This window comes from Nothobranchius furzeri, chromosome 4, assembly GCF_043380555.1.
Source record: "Nothobranchius furzeri strain GRZ-AD chromosome 4, NfurGRZ-RIMD1, whole genome shotgun sequence".
In the NCBI taxonomy this organism is placed as follows: Eukaryota; Metazoa; Chordata; class Actinopteri; order Cyprinodontiformes; family Nothobranchiidae; genus Nothobranchius; species Nothobranchius furzeri.
Window position 1 is genome coordinate 18,498,424 of NC_091744.1, and position 20,867 is coordinate 18,519,290.

General features: G+C 42.2%; 1 protein-coding gene across 1 annotated transcript; it reads left to right on the plus strand.

The window, feature by feature from the left end:
* Positions 1 to 11,577: 11,577 nt before the first annotated feature.
* On the plus strand, positions 11,578 to 18,784 carry LOC107375227 (uncharacterized). Its single transcript, XM_015943644.3, has 6 exons — positions 11,578 to 11,641; positions 13,252 to 13,326; positions 14,644 to 14,850; positions 14,977 to 16,050; positions 16,335 to 16,503; positions 18,015 to 18,784. The coding sequence occupies exons 3-6, from the start codon at positions 14,646 to 14,648 to the stop codon at positions 18,142 to 18,144; spliced, it is 1,578 nt and encodes a 525-aa protein (XP_015799130.2). The 5' UTR covers positions 11,578 to 11,641; positions 13,252 to 13,326; positions 14,644 to 14,645; the 3' UTR covers positions 18,145 to 18,784.
* The last annotated feature ends 2,083 nt before the right edge of the window (positions 18,785 to 20,867 follow it).

The following is a 20,867-nucleotide window of genomic DNA, read 5'->3' on the forward strand; positions in this document are numbered from 1 at the left end:
CACTTCTTGGAGCTCAACTTAGCCATCTGTGGCACGCCACTCTTGGAGCTGAACAATCGTTCTGCCTACTTGTTGGTCGAAAATCCGACCCAGAGTCCTATCCACATGCCGGCAGGAAAGCCCTTGGGCATGCTGATAGATAGCTCATTCCATGACTTCGAACTTTCAGTCCCCGTGATCGGACAACTTCCGTTGTTCTTGAACGACAGACAGGTTGGTGCAGACACATTCAGTACTTTCCCCTCACAAATGATTACCATCAAGCGGCATGAAGCCCTTCCTGAGGAACCCATTTGCAGTGCAACCTTAGATACTGACGGCGGTCAGTGTCTAACGGTTTTTGCAATAAATACTCAACCCTCTGAGTCACCGGTTGAAAGCCCGGAACACCAGAGACCCTCCTCCTCTGAACCTTATGACGGCTTCGAGGCCGAAGTCAGCCAGCAGCTTGACAAAGCGGATGTTCTGGAGTCAGAGGAGCAGAGAGCAGAGCTTAGAAGCCTGTTCTATGAGTTTCAGTCCGTCTTATCCAGGGACTCCCTGGACTGTGGACTCACAAACCTGCATACGGTTCGCATTCCAACGAACCCGAATGCCCCTCCTACTTTTGTACGTCAGTACAAGATTCCCCTCGCTGCTTATGAGTCGATCCAGGAGATCCTCGATCAGCTGAAGGAGAAAAACATCATCAGAGAGTGTAACTCCACTTACAACTCTCCCATCTGGCCGGTTCTGAAACCGACTGGGAAATGGCGTCTCACCATAGACTATCGTGCACTGAACAAACAAGTACCTCTCTCCAGGTGGCCTATGATCCATTTAGATCAGGAGCTAGCCAGAGTCAGAGATGCTCGTTTCTTCTCTACGGTTGACGTAGCCAACGGCTTCTGGACCATGAAGGTTGAGCCGGCGGACCAGTATAAACTGGCTTTCTCCTTTGGAAATCGCCAATATACTTGGAACTGCTGCCCCTTTGGCTACTCTAACTCACCTGCCGAGTTCAACATCTTCCTCCACAAAGCCATGTCAGATGCTGCTTCCAGAGGGAACCTCATATATGTCGATGACATCTTGATGAGGAGTCGAACCTTCGAGGAGCACCTGGCCGAACTCCGTCACGTGCTGCAACAGCTTGCTGACGCCGGAGCTAAATTGGCAATTCTCAAGGGACAGTGGTGTCGAACCAAAGTGGAGTATGTTGGACTGCTGGTGGGCCCTAATGGAGTCGAGCCCCAAGCAGGACGCATTAGGGCCATTCAGGACATCAAAGCCCCAGCTAATCTGACTGAACTCAGGAGCTTCCTCGGAGTCTGCAACTACTCCAGGCAGTTCATTGAGGAGTACGCTGAAATAGCAAGGCCCCTCACTGAGCTGCTTCGGAACGACACACCTTTCGTGTGGGACAGACCCCAAGAACTCTCCTTCCAGTATCTAAAAAAGAAGTTGGCGTCCGCACCCTGTCTGGCTTACCCAGACAAGGATAAAGAGTTCTACATAGAGGCTACTTTCTCTTCTCACTGCCTGAGCGCTGCTTTGAAGCAGAAACACGATCAGGACATGAGAGTTGTGGCATACGCCAGCAAGCCTCTGAGCAAGGTGGAACTCCAGTTCTCAGACTGCGAGAGAGCTCTCCTCTCTACAGTCTGGGCCGTCGAACACTTTCGTAGTTACATCGGTGGACAGAAAGTGTTCATTGAAACGTGTCATCAGCCTGTCACCTTCCTAAACAGCCAGCGTCTGCGCGAAGGAAGAGTGTCAAACAGCCGCATTGCGACGTGGATGATGGTGCTCCAAGGATACGACATTGAGGTCAAGTATGGTCATAACACCAAGCTAGCACTAGGACAAGGGCTAGCAGGCTGCCAGCACTGTGACTCTGACTCCGTCAGGGGCCCCCTGGACACACCTGCCACAGTCTACCCAACAGCATCCAATCATCGCTACTTTGATGAGAATGTTTGCCAAGGGCTTCCGAAAGTTTACACTGACGGATGTGCCTACCTTCACGAAGGCCAGCTCCGTGCTGGGGTTGGAGTCGTTTGGGTGGACTGTGACACTAAGCAACCAAATCACTACCGGTTGGGCCAAAAGTCTAGTCAGTACGCCGAAATTGCTGCAGTGTTGATAACCCTCCAGCAGGCGGCAGCCTTGGACATCACTCAAATCGTCCTTTGCTCAGATTCAAACTACGCTAGACACAGCTTCATTTCTCACTTCCCCATGTGGAAGGAGAACCACATGAAAAACGCCAGGAACAGAGATGTGAAACACTCTGAGTTATTCCTAGCGTGTGATCTGCTCACCACTGAGAAAGGCATAATGGTCTACTGGAAAAAGGTCAAAGGTCACTCCAGGACCCTAGGTCCGGAGAAAGATGGTAATGACGAAGCAGACCGCCTTGCTAAGCTCGGTGCTGACCAGGGAACCTGTTGGGAATTCAAAGATGAGTGGCTTCCACCCAAGGCCGTTCACGAGGTCTGCGCGATTACTCGTCGCCATGCTAAACAGGCAGACGAACCTCGGACCGTTGAGGTACCCGTGTTTCTAGGCAGACAACCACAGGACACGGACCTAGTCACTATGCAGGAACAAGATCCTGACCTGAAGCTCATCCGCGAGCTTCTCCAAAAGGGCCCGATGTCTAAACAACCGTCACCACCTACTGGCGCAAGTCGAGATTTGGTAACCCTGCATCGTCAACTCGCGCACCTGAAACTACAAAACGATTTGTTAGTTTACATGCGTGACGACCACAGCCCGCCGCGCTGGGTTGTTCCACTCGACCCCAGAGGAGTGATGCTTGCCTACGCCCACGACACTCCGGTGTGAGGTCACCGCGGAGCAAAAGCTACCCTCGCGTCACTGACAGAAGTAGCATATTGGCCGTCGATGTCCAAGGACGTACACAGCTATGTCCAAGGCTGCCTCGTCTGTGCCCAGTTTCAACCCTCCCAGCCGCTTGCTAGAGCACCACTGCAACGCAGGGGAATAACCTTCCCCTGGTCCCACCTGCAGATCGACTGGGTTGGACCGGTTCCCAAATCGGCAAGCAAAAACAAATATATGCTAACTGTAACTTGCAGTTTCACGAAGTGGGTGGAGTGCCTTCCAGCGCCACACGATACAGCCGTCACAACCGCTGTACTGCTGATTAACCACGTTTTCAGTCGATGGGGACTTCCACTCTGCATTGACTCTGACCGAGGAACTCATTTCACATCCAGTGTAATGACGTCCCTGTTTGAACTTCTGGGAGTGGAAGTGAGATTCCACCTCCCCTATCACCCACAGTCATCCGGACAGGTCGAACGGATGAACCGCACGGTCGTCTCTATGCTCAAAAAGTACGTCTGCTCCACTGGGAAGGACTGGGACGTCAAGCTCCCTCTGGTCCTGCTGGCCATACGGTCCACTCCACAACGATCCACGGGGGTTACGCCCTTTGAGATGATGACCGGCAGACTGATGACTCTACCACTGTACCTCCTGTATCACCCAGAGGATGTCAGTGTTGCCACTGCCTATACCGCTCATCAGTATGTGGCAGACTTGAAAACACACCTCAGAGCTACGTTCGCGCACGCTCAGAAGAAACTGGAGATCAACGTAGAAGGCGCCAAGGCCTACTACGACCAAAAGACAACCAGCTGCGAATACGAGGTGGGTGACAAAGTATTCTACTTTCGGTTCGCCCAACCGGCACGCAAACCTAAGAAGTTCCTGCCCTGCTGGTCAGGACCATTTGAGATCGTGGCAAAACTCTCTCCAGTTGCATACAGGTTACGCATCACCAAAGCGAGACAGGAACCTGTCTACAAATGGGTGCATGCAAACCAAATCAAACCCTACGTCAAACCATCCCCGCGGGTACAGAGACCAGACTCCCCGCAGGAGGTAGACGTAGTCTCTACATAGTTCTATGCATGGAAATGGAAAGGGGGGGAAAGTGCACGTTTAACCCACTAACATGTACTAACCGACAAAGAACCAGGCCCCCCCCCCCCCCCCCCCCCCCCCCCCCCCCCCCCCCCCCCCCGCCGTCACTTTCACTAACCAAGAAAAACTCCTTCCTAGACCGCTAACAGGATGTACCTACTAAAACCTTACAGGGTACTCTGGTACCTACACTAGGCTCTGATTAATGAATCTCTACGTGCAATCAAGACTTTGTCTGAAACGATACCTCAGGATATTGTGTACACACGAGTGGTGAGAGATTTGATGTAGGACCTGCTCAGGGAAGTAAGTTCCACGCTGGACAGCTTGGTTGAAAGTCGTATTTCCCCGTACTTACCCCTCTACTGTGCACCTTTCACAAATCCACCTAGCGTACAGCCTAGGTTGTGCAATGCCCATTCACGTTGATGCAGAAAAATTAGAACTCGGTTTCCTGTTACATGTTCCCATAATTGTGACAACTCACATCTATAGGTTTAAGTCGATGCTGAACATTGGTATTTGAAAGGACGGTAGGCATTTCCACTTTGAACTAGAAACCTGGCACTCCATCATCTTAACCTCGAACAGCATGACTCAGAGATTGAGATCATGGACGCTTTCCACGGTTATAACTTTGCCTTCGACTTAGAAATTGACCAACAATTACTGATTGAAGGAACCAAATTTGTTAAGTTCACACAAACCCCGCGTGAACTTACTTTGACGCCCAAGACGCTACATTGACACAGATTACACGACCTTAATCTGCACATTGGTTGCCCTGGGGATGGGATGGCTCATCACGGCCGTGGTAGCTTATTCCGCCTACAGGCGTGTTAAGAAACTCCAAGATAAGATGCACTTGCTCACCTACGGTGTGCCTCGTGACCGCGTTCGGGGAGACTCCAAGCGTGAATGTACCACACCTGTCTAAAGGGGGTGAGCAACATTTTCTTTATTTTGTAACCCTAAGAGTAGTTCTCACTTTAGTCTACCTCACATTTTTATCTGAGTGTTGCATTATGTCACATTCTTTATAAGCTACACACTGAATGTATGACCTAAGAATGTATTTTATGAGACCTCAAGGTTGCTATGAATTTTCTTGGATGTTATATGTATTTTTTTTTTTTGGGGGGGGTTTTCTGTATTTTTGTTTCGTACTTGGTCACATATTAACTAGTGGTTATGTGCCGGCCCAGCTCAGTCTGTCAATGACTCTGTCTGACGCACCAGCACATTGTAGTACCTCTTAGTTTTATGGTCCTTGTTTTATCCCAAAGACTGTCCTGATCCACCCTTTGGACCAAAAAGGGGGGAATCTTGGGACCACATAGGTCAATGCGCGTTTGCGAACTATGGACCTCGTACATCACCGCGTGCTCCATAAACTGAACTGTATGGCCGGCGGTGACATGCCTTTGTGTCCCCTCGTGGAGTTAACCGCCCACCGACCTTCCTCCTTCTACACTACTACCTCTCGCATGGACGACATCATCATTGCGTACCACCTGCGTGAGTGGCTTCTTCTCGTTATGCGCGTTGGGGACTATCCCGTTTCCTATCCTCTTTGTGCCTGACCAGGATCAAAGACCAAAGGCGCCAGGATCCAAGACAAAGACCAAAGACAAAGGCGTCCAAGGAGACCAACGTCCTAAGGGACAAACCCACCTGTGCTTCCGACAATCAAGTCAACCTACGTTCATGAGGAACAAACCCATCTGTGCTTCCGACGATCGAGCTTTGGGCGCGATCTCCGAAACCAAAAGGGGGAATGTTGAGGGTCTGACCTCATGAGGAAATTACTATGCAGTGATTTTCTCCAAAATGACTGTGCTTAAATTGCTCTGAAAAGCCATTAATCACATCAGCGCCAAGAAACTTCATTTCCCATGATGCTTTGCACACGGAAGCATTGTGATGACGTCACCGCCTAATACCAGAAACACATTCTGTGCATGTGTGGGAGTCAGCGGAGCTTTCCCGCGAACTAAGACTATAAATCATCAGGAAAGACAAAGGAACCTCGTTCTTTTGCCCAGGATACCTGGCGGTAAGGACACGCTTGTCGAACGCTCCGACAACTTGAGCACGCGGAAGCTCTAAATGCCCAAGTTGAGCCACGCAACCGCTGGAAACCACTCCAACTCCATCGGGACCTGACTGGGAACGAGCGGAGCTCCATCCAGCTCTCAGAGACGCTGTAAGTTGTCAAACTCAGCCCAAAAGAAACTTCGTTCTCTTTGTGTCCAGCCCGTGGAGAAACACTCGTGGAGCCAAACAACGGAGAAAGCATCAAACCGACGGATGATGCTGAAAACTGTGGAGAAACACGGAGAACCGTAAAATCAAAACAGTGAGGGACGCCTCGCTCTTCTGGTGATCAGAAAACTCATTTTTCTCTCTCCTTTTCTCCTCCCGTTTCCTCTATAGTCCAGAATAAGCAATAAAACCGTGCTATTGCTTAAAAAGTAGCTTTGTGTCTTCCCCTTTCGCTCCCAAAACACGTCCGCCGGGTCATTTTGAATAAATAAACTGCTTATTGATCATTGTTTGGTATCTTTAAATGTTTTCGGCCATGGCCAGGCTGATAAACTAAAAGATATTAACTTGTGATTAATCTTTTGTGTTGTTTCATGATCCTTTGAAATGTTTTGAGTGATTTAAGGTTAAGTTACTACTGATTCTAAGTGCTTTGGAAGTTAAAGTGCATGTTGCCACCCACACTTTAGCCAGACAAAGGGGTCAGCCATCTTGCATACAGACTCCATTTTAGAAACACACACACATACATACACACAAAACACCTTGAACATTATTTTGAATATACATCCTTTTATTATATCACATGGTTATTATTCATTTATGCCACTGTTTATTCATTTGACAAATTGTTAATTAAACGTTATAAAATTCAGATTTTCGTCTCCAGTAGCTTTGTTGTGTCGAAGAGAAGTCTCTGCTCCGAGGATTCTACGAACTTCAAGAAAGACTGATAAGAGTTTTGGATTCAATTTTCCCCGGTTAAAGGGGAATGGTGCCCCGTATATCTAAGAATACCTTAATTAATTAATAAATCAGTAAATATTCCCATATTTACAGAATTTATTGAAGAATCCAAAAGTAAGTTAAAGCTTACGAATTGTTCGCTCCTAATAACCCCAACAGCAGTTGTCAGTGATTCTGAGAATTGTTTCAATTGAAGGTATTCCACAAATAAAAGAACACTTCCTTGGTTTCCTTGAAGCAGAAGAGACAACTGGAAAAGGCCTTTCAGAACTAACTTTAGGGAGACTTCAAGAATTACACATCCTATTTGAGGACTGCAGGGGGCAGTCATATGATAACGGTGCTAACATGAAGGGGAAGAAAGCAGGTGTTCAAGCAAGATTACTACAACGAAACCCCCGAGCATTATTTGTGCCATGCGGAGCACACACTGTTAATTTAGTTATCTCAGATGCAGCAAAGAGCTCTGCAGATGCAACTGGATACTTTGGCTACCTACAGAAACTGTTCACTTTGTTTTCTGCTTCCACTAAAAGGTGGTCCATTCTACAAAAGCACGTGAACACAACTCTGAAATCCTGGGCAGATACACGATGGGAGAGCCGAATTAACAGTGTGGCAGCTGTAAGGTTTCAGGCTGCCAAAGTTAGAGATGCCCTTATTGAGGTGAGAGACAGCACTGCAGACCCAAACATAAAAGTAGAAGCACAGTCTTTGGCTGAAGAAGCTGGTTCATACCGCTTCTGCATTTGCACTGTTGTCTGGTATGACATTCTGGTAACAGTCCAAAATGTCAATAAACTGCTGCAGTCTGCTACCGTGCACTTGGATGTTGCTGTAGACCTCCTGAAAAAAGTTGATGTCTCCTTTGCCAGTTACAGAAACACTGGTTTTGCTGATGCACAATCCTCTGCAAAAGAATTGTGTGAGGAGATGAATGTAGTTGCTACCCTAAAACAGATGAGACTCAGAGTGACCAAAAGGCAATTTTCCTACTAGGCTCCCGATGAGCAGCTTAGTGATGCACTGAAGAGAATGGAAATTTCTTTCTTCAATGCAGTTGTTGATGTGTGCATTTCATCACTAAGAGAAAGAACAGAAATGATGGGTGACATTGCTAGCAAGTTTAGTGTTCTCACAATCTTCCCTGATCTCCCAGCTGATGAGCTTGTGAACCAAGCAAAAAAACTGGCCAACACCCTGACCTTCGGAGATCAATCAGATTTGGATGCAGAAGAACTGATTGGGGAGATGCAATCTTTTCCAACTTGGCCGAAACACAAAATGACATCTCTTGAACTGTTGGTGTTTCTTGAGGAGAAAAACCTTAAGGAAGCATATCCCAATCTATGGATAGCACTGAGAATTGCTGCCACAACTCCAGTGACTGTGGCATCTGCTGAGAGAAGCTTCTCCAAGCTCAAGCTAATCAAGACATATTTGCGATCCACAATGTCTCAGGAACGTCTCAGTGGACTGGCAATAATAAGCATCAATCAGGATGGGCACTCTCGCCTTGGGCACCAAATTACCTAGAGCCGGCCCTGCTCGGTTCTACAGTAGTCATTTTTTTTGGCCAAATATCAAAATTAAAATAGCTGAAATATTGAACATCTTCAATAAATTGTAGTTACTAAGAGTTTGTACTAAACAAATACCACCAAAGTTATTATAAACAGGACATACAATACCTTTCACATCCTTTTGTGCAGCCATGTGGGTCTCTACTCTATAAACACTTAAAACAAGAAAAAAAAACAGTCCATTTTGTATCAGTGTTTGGTTTTAGGAAGGATGTGTGCAAAACAAACCATTTGAAATGGTTTTTGATTATGACATCGCAAATGGGGAAATTAGAATAGAACCACATCTACAATGCAAGAGAGAGCTGCTACTGGAGATCTAAGATAAGCCCCTCTAAGATACTGGAGCTTCTCAGCTTATAGCAGCCTGAGTGGGGGATGGGTGGGCGTGGCCAGCTCAACCTTGTTTTCTTAAAGCGACAGAACCCTGAATCTGCTCATTCTGGAAAGTACCGAATCTGTCGAGAATGAATTTCTGAAATTGCTTCATGTGAGAGGAATTTAGTGCAACGAACCTAATGAACTGACCATAGAAATGTTATAACCTAAAAAGTCACAGCATGTCTGCTTTAACATTTGCAGTGGGGTTTGTTTGGACAGAGACAAAAACACATGCATGATACACAGACTCACCTCACCTCTGGACACCGTTTTAAAGTTTTAAAACTGCAAAACAAACACACAAATGATCTTCTGAGTACAACTTTGCCACCATAATGTCTTTTAAAGTTGCATTACTTTTACTGCTTTTGAAATAAAAACAGATGATTGTCTGTTAATTTTCTTTGAAACCGCCTGGCATGCCTTGGTGTCACAAGTGTAAGTCACATGGGCAGCATCACTGTATCTCTATGTAAACAGATCCCAGCATGCTAAATCAAAGCCTGCTCCATCTCTCTGTGAGGCAACACTCCTAACCATTCTGCTTCTGTGACACCATCTGCTGGGTACAGTATGTGCTGAGTCCATAGAGCCTTGTTAGAAAGCTCTTTACGTGGGCAGAGAGCCACAGTTACAACAGATAACCATTATTTCTAACCACAGGCGTCCCTTAACTTAAAAATAGCACAAGCAGATCTTCCAGAACGGACTACTCTGTGGTCACAAGACTCCAATAACATCAGAGTTATCATGCCACGACGACCCAATGGTCCAGCTCCCAGATGGTTCAGGAAATATCGGACGTGTCTTCTTCTCTCCTCCCTTAGTGTGCTGAGTGCACATTAGCCCGACCTGTAAAAAAATGTACGTAATTGCCTTTGCAATTACATTTGTCAACATCACAGATCTGCTGTTTAATTTTTGGTCCTGAAGACTGAAAGATGGGTGTGTATTGTGTAGAAGAAACTGGCTTGGCTCACACTGTAAAAAAAGTCAGTAGAATTAACAGGAAAATTTCGTAAAATCTCAACAAAAAAAAGTTGTGGAGCACAATACAGTGTTATGGTGTTTATTTTACAGCATGATGTTGTATAATGTTGAACAGACAATTATTGTAATTTTTAAAATAAAAAATGTGAATACTATTGTATTTTCATGTGAAAAACACAGATTTGTGCAATTTGTACAGAGAAAAGTTGTAACTTTAGAAACAACATAAATTGTATTTTTTTACATTTTTATGATGTAAAAAATACACAATTTATATTGTTTTTAAAGATACAACATTTCTCTGTACAGTATTGTGATTATTAAATTATGAATTTAGTGTTTGGCTGATTGACTGGATGTCAAATTTTATAGGCAGCACATTTGTTTCTCCATGAAAATCAGACCAAAACAATCCAGCAAGTTTCAAAGCCCAGATTTATAGTGTTTCGGATTCTCTGTATCGTTTACAAACTTTTTCTATTTCATCAATATTTCTTACCAACATCTATTCTAAGTGTTCCTGTTACCATGAAATTTTACATTTTCAGTAATAATTTATAAAAAATAAATACATTTTTAACAATTGCAGTTCCCCTCCTCATCTGCTAGGGGCTGGTTCCAGATATCAAGTTCCTATTGAGTCCCATGTTAAAAATGCCAAATACACAGCAGAAAATAATGTTTACAGGTACAAAAAAATACCTTACCCAATGACAGTGATGGACTGAGTGGGTTGAGCCTGCAATTGTCTGATCATGGAGCAGACACTTAACGCTTCTGCCACGTAACCAGAAGTAGATGGGTTTGACTTAGGCTCCCCATTTTCCAGGAGTGACAAGACAGATGACAAGGCCAAGATGGCAGTGGTGGGACTGGCCCACTGGGCTTCAGTTCATCTCTTCAGAAACCCACCAGTGATGGCACAGATTATTAGTCATTGTGTGACCCAGGATTTTAGGGGCTCCAACAGAATGCGTATAGTGGTTGTAAAAATAATTTGAACAGATAAAGATTTCATGCATTCAAGTTTTGCCTTATTTCCTTGTCCCAAGTGCATTAAATAAAACACATTTATCAAAAAGGCTGTAGCAAATAATCACGTTTCACTTTACCCTTAGTCGATGATATAAGATACATTTTATAATGCAGAAAATCAAAGTGAAGCAATTGTCTTTGCAAAACTGAAAGTAAATAAATGAATATATGAGGAAATAAATAAATAAATGAGGAACTAAAACTAAAAATAGAAAGAAATAAACTAATAAATAGATTAAACAAAGTTCTAACAAAACATTTAATTATAAATAAATTTATGTCAATGACATAAATTTATTTATATAATTAAACAATGACATAATGTCATTGTTTAATTATTTCCAATAGTATTTTCTCATTTATTTGTTTTTGTTCTATTTTTCATTTTTGGCAGCATCAGCCTTCCGTACATCATGCCGTCACAAACGGAGACAACACCCAACTCAACTGGAACATTATACTGAGTTCTTTGCTACAATCTCAAAATTTCCCCCACTGTGGCCAATATAGGTGCAAGGCTAGTGATTTGTAAGGTATGTAGCTCATGGCAGAAGACACTTCACTCTTCCAGCTCTCCGTTCTGCCCTCGTTCTCGCGTGACTTCCGTTTGGATGAAGTTTGAATTAACGGCTCTGACTCAGGCTGAATTCCGCCCGAAAATTTTCTCCCGAGGACCCACAGGACCACGTCAACGTCAAGTGTCTGTAAGCTAACTTTCATTTCCTTAAAATGTAAAAAGCACAGTGGTTTGTTTTTAGGGGATTTTTTTTCTTTTTTGTTTCATCGTGCAGCAAAGCTAGTTAGCTTAGCTTTACCGGAGCTGTAGCACTTTGAAGTTTTCTAGCATTGTTTAAACATGCTTGTCTGCACATTTTGCAGTAAAACTTTACAGTCACTGAGGGGCTATGTGTTGCACTGCAGAGTGCACAGAAACGAACCTAGTTGTTTATTCAAATGCCTCGGCACTGAATGCAAACGGACATTTTGTACATATGCAGCATTTAAAACTCATTTTTACCGAGTTCACAACGTGCTTTCACATCCTGAATCAGCTAAAGCCGTTGTTGAAAACTTGAAGTGCGCCATTTCGTTGTGTGGGCGCCAAAGTCAAACCGTGCAAGAACTTGTTGCTCATTTAAAGGAGCATATAATGGAGGGACGGCCTGTTGCGTGTCCAGTAAAAGGCTGTAAAAAGAATTTTACTGTTAAATCGTCATTCACAGCTCATATGTCCCGTAAACATAGAGGCTTTACTGCGCTCAATATTGATGCTTTGTACAAGGAAAGCACATTTCAGATTTGTGGTGAGGCAGAAGAAGATGGGCCAGGCGAGAGCCCAAATGGCACACTGACAAATGAATTGTCTCCGAATTTCAGTGAGGCTTTCCTCAGAAATTTGTGTCATTTCTACCTAAAACTTCAAGGACAGCTGCTTCTACCAGCATCCTCAATACAGACCATCGTTGAAGAGATGCAAAACGTACATGAGCTGGGAATGGATTACACTTTGAGTAAACTGAAGTCACTTTTAAAAGATGACATTTGTCTAGCAGATGATGTTATTGCTAAAGTATGTGACTGCGTGAAAGATTCAGATCTTTTTTCTGTTTGTCATCGAGGACCACTAAGAACAACATATTCAAGAGCACATACATTCAAAAAAGTGTTCAAATACACAGAACCAAAACAAATTAATTTAGGGAATGATGAAAACATGACTCAGAGATTTTACTACTACATACCCATTAAACAGACACTAAGTATACTTTTAGAATCAGAATTATGGAAGAATTCAGTGTTACAACAGTCCAGTGAAACAAACTCTGATGTTTTCTATGACATAAGTGATGGACAAAACTTTCAGTGCAACCAGTTCTTCATTGAAAATCCTGGGTGCCTGAAACTCATTCTGTACCAAGATGCCTTCGAAATTGTAAATCCTCTTGGTTCAGCTAAAAAGAAACACAAAGTTGTTGCTGTTTATCTATCTGTGGCTAACTTACCTGTTCATGTCCGGTCAAGCACTGATCACATGTTTCTTGTTTCATTGTGTGCAGAGAAAGATTTAAAACAGTTTGGAACTGCTAAGATTTTTTCAGAACTTCTCATGGATTTAAGAGATTTAGAGGAAAACGGCATTGTTGCAGGTGAAGAAATTATCAAAGGAGCACTCTTCTGTATCGCTGGTGACAATTTGGGATCACACAGCATCGGCGGGTTTACTGAAAACTTTAGTACCTCTAAGTACTTTTGTAGGTACTGTGAAATCACACGTAAAGACTTTGAAAATGATCCAAATGCTTGTGGTCCACAGCGCACCCCTGAAGCTTACAACTCTGCTGTCCTTCATCTACAAACTGGAAGCAATCAAGACGTCAAAGGAGTCAAGGTAAACTCTGAGTTTAACTCACTAAAGTCTTTTCATGTCTGTGAACCTGGCCTTCCACCTTGCTTAGGCCATGACTTATTTGAGGGCATCTTGTCATATGATGTAGCACTGTACTTGAAATATTTTGTAAAAACAAAGAAATGGTTTACTTATTCCTTGTTGAACCGGCGAATCAAACAGTTCAAGTACAAAGGATCAGATGCTCTCACAAAGCCATGCTCAGTCAACTCTGAGGCAAACAGGCTTTCAGGTCAGGCTGTTCAAAACTGGAACCTGTTGAGACTTTTGCCTGTGATCATTGGTGACAAGATACAAAATCCACAAGATGATGTTTGGCAGACAACTCTCCAACTCAAAGACATTGTTGATTTGGTGTGTGCACAAAAAATGTCTTTGCCACAAGTTGCCTATCTTGACATAATAATCCAAGAATATTTGGAAGCTCGAAAATCTTTATTCCCTGAAACTTCTCTTAAACCAAAACATCATTTCTTACGGCACTATCCAGCACTAATTTTGAAATTTGGCCCTTTAATTAGGTTGTGGACAATGCGTTTTGAGAGTAAACATGGCTACTTTAAGAGATGCGCAAGGCATTTAAAAAACTTTAAAAACATATGCCTAACACTGTCAGAAAGACATCAGATGTTTCAGGCATACATTTCAGCGGGCAGAAGCTGCAATCGGCTGCTGCAGGTCAACGACAGTTGTGTTTTTTACTCCAACCTGTACAGCGATGCAATAAAACAGGCAGTAAAAGACCTTGGATTTTCAGAAAACAATACAAGTGTTTCCACAGAAATCCAATATAAGGGAACATTGTACAAAAAGGGGCAGTTCCTAGTATCAAAATATGATGAGTCTATGGAGTTTGGACAACTTGTTTTAATCCTCATTCAAAATGAAAATGCAGTATATTTTGTTGTGGATGTACAAACAGGTGTCTATCATTCTGAACACCACCTCTATTCAGTAACAAAACAGAGTTCAAGCACTTTGTGTCTTAACATAAATGACTTGGTTGACTTTTACCCTTTGACATCTTATGAGGTAAATGGACAACAATTTATTCCTCTGAAACACAGTGTGTTTTCAAAATAGAAAAGTCTTTGAGTACTATGATGGAAATCCCACTACAAAGCAAAACAGGGAAAGAAAAGATTGATAAAAACTTAAGGATGTACATAACTAAAAAGTGTGAGACAGATATGATATATTTGACATTAAGTGGAAGGCTTTTTGATCTGTACATAGTTCACTAAATGTTTAATTAAAATTATTGTCGTCTCTCTTAAAATCTTGTCTATTTTATTCCAGAAATGGCAGAACAAACATTTCTACGTGGTGCTATCAATGACGTATTGCCTGACCTCGCAGAGGTTTCAAAAGAAATCCTCGAAGAAACTTTAAAGTCAATTGGAGTGGAAACTTACAACGACTTCCAATTTATTGCCGAGGATGACTTGCTATCAGCGTTGAGGCCAGTACAAGCCAGAAAAGCCCTTGCTGCTTGGAAATCCAGATGTAAGTTAAATGTCTTACTAGAAACATTAGCTGCCCAAAAAAAATTTACACAATCACTTGCAAACATGATATTCATAGTCAGTTCTGATAGCTTGTATGTGTTTGTGTTTTATATGTGCTCTTAAGACCAGGATCGTGAAAGCAGCAGGTCTCCAGTTTGTACTTCACCAGAAACTCCTGCATCTCTGCATTCTTCTTCCCCACTGAGCGTGTCATCAAACTCCAACAGCAACCAGACATCTGAAATCGACTGGGTGGATACCTTTGAGATACCATGGAGAAAGTTTCCAGAGGAACTGATGCAGTCATTGGAGAGAGGAAAACGGCCAAGTCCAAAAATGAGGAGGGAGATGGTCAGGATTGTGGTATCAGAAATGATGAAAAAAAGTTCTTCCATAGGTAAAAGAAGTTCAACAGAAGTAGCAAAAAAGATGGTGGCAAAATATCCAAAATCTCTACAAGACGTCATCGAGGGTGATGTCATTGGCCCTGGCTATCATTCTCTGGTCAAACAACTGCAATATCGACTAGAGAACGTGAAGCGATCTGCAGTTCCCAAAATAAGAAAGCGAAAGCACTGCTCTGAAAACTCAGACACTGATGAAATTACTCCAGAACAGCGAGCTTCGGTTCAAGACACTTATGGATGCATCAACTGGGATGTAAAATTCCTGCCACTTGGAGAAACCCCTGAAAGCCAGCAGCTGAAGAAGGAAAAGCTTAAGACAATGTGTGCCCAAAAGGAGGCAAATCCTGAGGAAATAAAGCAATTAATGAAGGCAACTTTCTACACACAGCGCAAAGATGTTAACCAGGGGAAAAGCATCCGAGAGATCTTGAAAGAGTGGCCACTTTTATTTGAAGAAGTTGGCATGGCTGTCCACTACAAAGGACTAACTGGGCTTGGACTGAAGGAAACATTCATGCGGAACATGGATCTGAAGGGAAAACGACTGCTAAACTACATGATCACTGTTTGTGTGAACAAGAACAAACGGTTTTTCCAGGCTCAAACAAAGCTGAAGATGATAAGAGGAGAACTGGACGGCTCTTCCGAAGATGTTAAAGAGATGGTGCTCCTACTTCTTCACTACTTTGATGAAAAGGAAGAAGCAATGTTTTTCTATGTGGAGGACACATGTCTGGCTGAAGAAGTACAGATGGAAAATGTCCCCATGACACCTACCGTCATTGTGTGTGGTAAGTTCAGAATATTTTGTTGTTGTTTTTTTTTCTGGTTGATTTTTGTCTTGTTTTCTTTAATTCGTCTTGCATATTTTGTTTGTGCTTTGACAATGTTCTAATGTCTTTCCTCTGTACTTGATATTTGTGTTCTGTCATTTTCTTTATATTTTCTTTTTTATTATTATTATTTTGTCTAACCTTACTATGCCATTGTTTTTCTTTATACTATTCTCTCTATTTTTTTATATAAATATTATTATTGTATCAGAAGTCTTAATTTTCTCTTGTTTTCTCTTTAGGGCGATCCTGCTATTATGCTAAACGGTTCATGTTGAGTGTGGATCAAGAAGTTGGGCACAACAACGTCTCCTGCTTCATCTCTGCATTTTGCATGATGTTTGGGAGCTACTACTGCCTGAACATTCATTACCCATCAGGTCTAGCGTGCACACTGGAGTTTCTGCAGAGGTATGTTTTTAGATGTGATTTACAAAAAAAAAGGTTTGCAGAAGAATGTACCATGTCTTTGTTTTGCTTATAGTTTGAAGAGCAGGTATACGGAGAAACATTTTTTTTAATGGTTAGTTTTGAAATATGATTGGTCACAGAGTTTTTCATGCAGGCTGAAAGTGAAAATAGTGTTCTACCTCGATCTTGTGCTTTTGCTTCTGATAGAAAATAGACAAAGGAAAATGCTCAGATTAGAAAAGCCAGTCAGATCTTCATCACACTGAAAATTTACATTCATGGACTCAACCTTTCTTTTCTCATAAGAAGGGCAGCTGTTGTTGGTTTAGCATCCACAAGTGAGCTGAGCACATCTTGACTAGTAGAAGCTAACAGTTAGCATTAGCAACTCCACAACACAACTCCTTAAGGCTTGTGTTCTTTGTGGAGATAAAGCATCAACAATGCAGAGCTAGCACAATTATTATGATGTAAGTCTCCAAATTCTGCTGTTTTCTTCACCCGATTCCTGTTGCCAACTCCCATGCTATGTCTCTTGGCTGGCCATGGAGCGCCTTCCCCATCATGAGCCAAGATGGCCAAGTCCATGAATGCTAACTTTACAACGTGATGTGCAGTTGTCTGAATTTTCTAATCCTAGTGTTCCCGGTCTATTTTTCATTAACAGCTAATGCAGAGCCCCCTTCAGACAGGCCATGAAAAACGGAAATGTTCCGGACTCTGTCCGTAAGACCTTTGTGTCTGAATACAAACATCCGGATAACGTGTTCCTGGAATTTATCCGGACGAAGCCCCTAGTAACAGGTCCGGACTTGTTACGGACAGGGTGGCTGCTTCAGACTGGTGAGGTAGAGTTCCGGACAAGAGGGAGAGGGAGGAGGAGGGGACCGGGGGACGCTGTGCGCACCTAGATAGCCCGCTGCTGTAGCATGCGGCAAACCACGGCAGCTCGCCTCCTACGGTACCGTCTAGACGCGCGACGGAGCACTTCACACCGCTTCAGTGATTCCTTTAACCATTGAGCTTCATCATCCAGGTCTCTTATGCGTCTTCGTGTGCGCAGAATTATGCTTAAGCGCCTCGTGGTTTTTATCTTGAGAGGCGCTATAGAAATGATATTTTCTTCTTCTTCTTAACATAAGTCTGATTCTACCCCCCACCCCCACCCACCCACCCCCCGCCGCCGTCAGACATCTGGAACTTTTCCTTGCTGTGTGAAGGCAGCCGAAAGGACAAGTTCTGGTACAAAAGTGGTGTGTCTGAAAACACAGTTCCGATTAAAAACCGGATTGAATTGTCCGCAAATGTTTCAGAATGTCTGTCTGAAAAGGGCTCAGGAGATACTGGTAGACCATTTTCATGTTTGGCCCTAATGTTAAACTCAGTGACCAGTCATAATACAAATAAAGGTACAAAACTATTTGTCTGTGAACTTGGTCTTTAAATCTAAAGTTCAGTGCTTCGTGAATCAAATTTTGATGTAGTTTTATGTTTGTCTTCCTTGTCTTAAGGTGTTTCTTCTCTATCAACCCGGAAAAGGGCACCAAAGTGGAAGAAACCGGCAAATCCAGACTGCATGTGAACCCCCGAGTCCTCACCTTGATTCAAGAACTTTCAGATCATGAGTGGCGTGATGTCTGAAACTGGACTAAAGTCAGTGAGTTTTCCAACCATGACTGAGACTGTTGTAAAGAAGTAACCACATAAGAGTTTAGACTCACCATTTCTCTATTTTTGTTTTTGCTTTATAGCAAATCCTTTCTGATTTTAAGTGCTAGTACCTTTGTTGTTCTAGAAAGTTGCATTCTGAAATTAATGGCCTGTTAAAGCTCTTGCTTTATCACAGCAGAGTATTTTTTTTTTGTCCTTTGTAAAAAAAAAAAAAAAGGAAAAATAATGTGCACCCCAAGGTCCTCACCTTGATTCAAGAACTTTCAGATCACAAATGGTGTGATGTCTGCAACTGGACAAAAGTCGAAAAAGAAAAAAAAAGTTTTCAAACTATGAGACTGTTGCGAAGTAACGTCATAAAAATTTACACTGCATTCTAGTGTTCGCAGTTTCTCCATTGTTGTACTTGCTTTGTAGCAAATCCATACTGATTTTTAGTGGTAGTATGTTTACTGTTCTAGAAAGTTGAGTTCTGAAATTATTAGAATGTTAAAGCTCTTCATGACAGCAGAGTATTTTTTTCCTTTGTAAGAAAATTGTGGACCTTAAAACTTTTCCACATATTTTTACAGTTGGTGAAATTAGGCTCAAAATAAAAGTTTGAAAGGTATTCAAGTGTACGTTTTTTATTTTTTTCATTAGTGATTCTCTATCTAAAGCCTCATTCTTTAAAGTTGCGTTTAGGTGGTGAACGTTTGTTGGCTATCGTAGTTTGTTTAGAAATATTATTACATATGCCTAACTAAATATTACTAAAAAGAAAAAGATTGTAAGCAAATTTAAATAAAAATTTCAGGAAGTATTTAAAAATTTGCACTGGTATTTTTACAGTTCTATTGTTATGCAAGGTCTTTTTCAGTAAGATTGAATTTAATTTAATGCACAACAAAACAAACATTATTGTAAATCCAACTGGAAAAAGGCATAAAATAACAGCATGATCAGGTTAATTCATCAGAAAAACATTGTGTAATTCACCCGTAAAAAAAATTCCGTTGTTTTTACAAAATAATTTTGGCAGCTGTGGTTGCCAGAAAAATTCTGTAAAAAACACTTTGAACATGTAAACAGTTTTACTGAACGTACAGTAATTACAACATTGTTTACTTGTAAAATCTACATATAGTCTCATTAAGTTATACACATTTTGAGTGTGATTTTTATAAGGGATATTTTGTTAAAAATACAGTAAAAAATGTTTACTTTAACAAAATATCCCTTATAAAATCACACTCAAAATGTGTATTAAATAATGAGACAATATGTAAATTTTACAAGTAAACAATGTTGTAATTACTGTATGTTCAGTAAAACTGTTTACGTGTTCAAAGTATTTTTTACAGAATTTTTCTGGCAACCACAGCTGCCAAAATTATTTTTGTAAAAACAACGGAATTTTTTTTACAGTGCACCATTAATGTAGCGTTGTGGTTTTATGCTCTTTTATGAAAGAGGAACCATGCTACGTATTAATTCGGAATATTAATTTTTAATAAATCAATAACCAAATTTTATATTGTTCAGAAGACTCAAAGGTTGTTTTCATCGATAAACTGACGATAATATCTGTGTGTCTGTGTTTCAGTTCAATGAGGAAACCAGTTTGACAATTAAAAGTTTTAATTCTTCAAATTAAACTAATGATTTTGAAAATTGACAAACAGGAAATAACAATCAACATTGGCAACTTTGTGGGACAATCTTTAACAGTTGATATGCTGTTCTTGCTCAAATAGACCTTCTGGTGAATTTATGAAGATTGAGAATGTCGTGACATGAATGCGTGTGCGAGTCTGATTTTGCTTCAGGAAGAAACAGGTGTCTGAGTGAAGTGATGGTTTGGATAAACTTAGGTCTTATCAGAGAACTGCATCAAACGCTAAAAACCGTGCTCTGTCTCACCGAACTCTTGTGGACCCTCTTTCGGATCCGGGCCGTGGAGGATGTTGTGGTTCATCCAGATGACACCGGCGGCTGACAGGAGACGTAGGTGTCGAACGGAACCGGTCCAGAGTTGCCCTCGGTACACGTGGATGGTAGAGCGTTTTGTCGATGCGCTTTCTTAAGTTAATTCACTCAGAAATCAAAAGACTCGGTAATGAGTCTGCGTTAGGAGTCGCGATTCAGCTATTCTGCCTGGCTTGGCAGAAACAGAGTGAGAGAGGGGGGGGGGATTGAGCCAATGGGCTCCGTGCCCCCGTTAGCGGTTGTTCACACGTCCTCTCTCTTTCGTTGTCAAGCATGAACTGAAATCATAAGACTGAAACTTACCCAAAACCTTTCTCCTCTCAAAGCAAACGTGTGCGTCAGCAAATGTGTTTTGGAGTTTACTGTGAGCAGATGTGTGTGGGTGTGTGTGAATGTTTGTGTGCTTGAGTGTGTGTGAAGGTCAGCAACAAACATCCTCAACATTATTTAAGAATGGCTTCATTAATCCATTATAATTACCCAAAACCTAATAGTCATTCATTTGATTAAAACACATTTATAATGAGCAAAATGATAATGGTTACTTTAACATTAAAATCAAGAAACAAAGTTTTAAGACTTGTTATGTTATGACTACTTTTATGGGAACAACATCTTCTGTGGGAACAACATCTTCTGGCACGAAGCTGCAGGTGGCAGATGTTATGGTTTCCTCCCAGACTCGCTGGCGTTCAGGTCTTAATCTGTGGGTGAAAGTTCTCAGC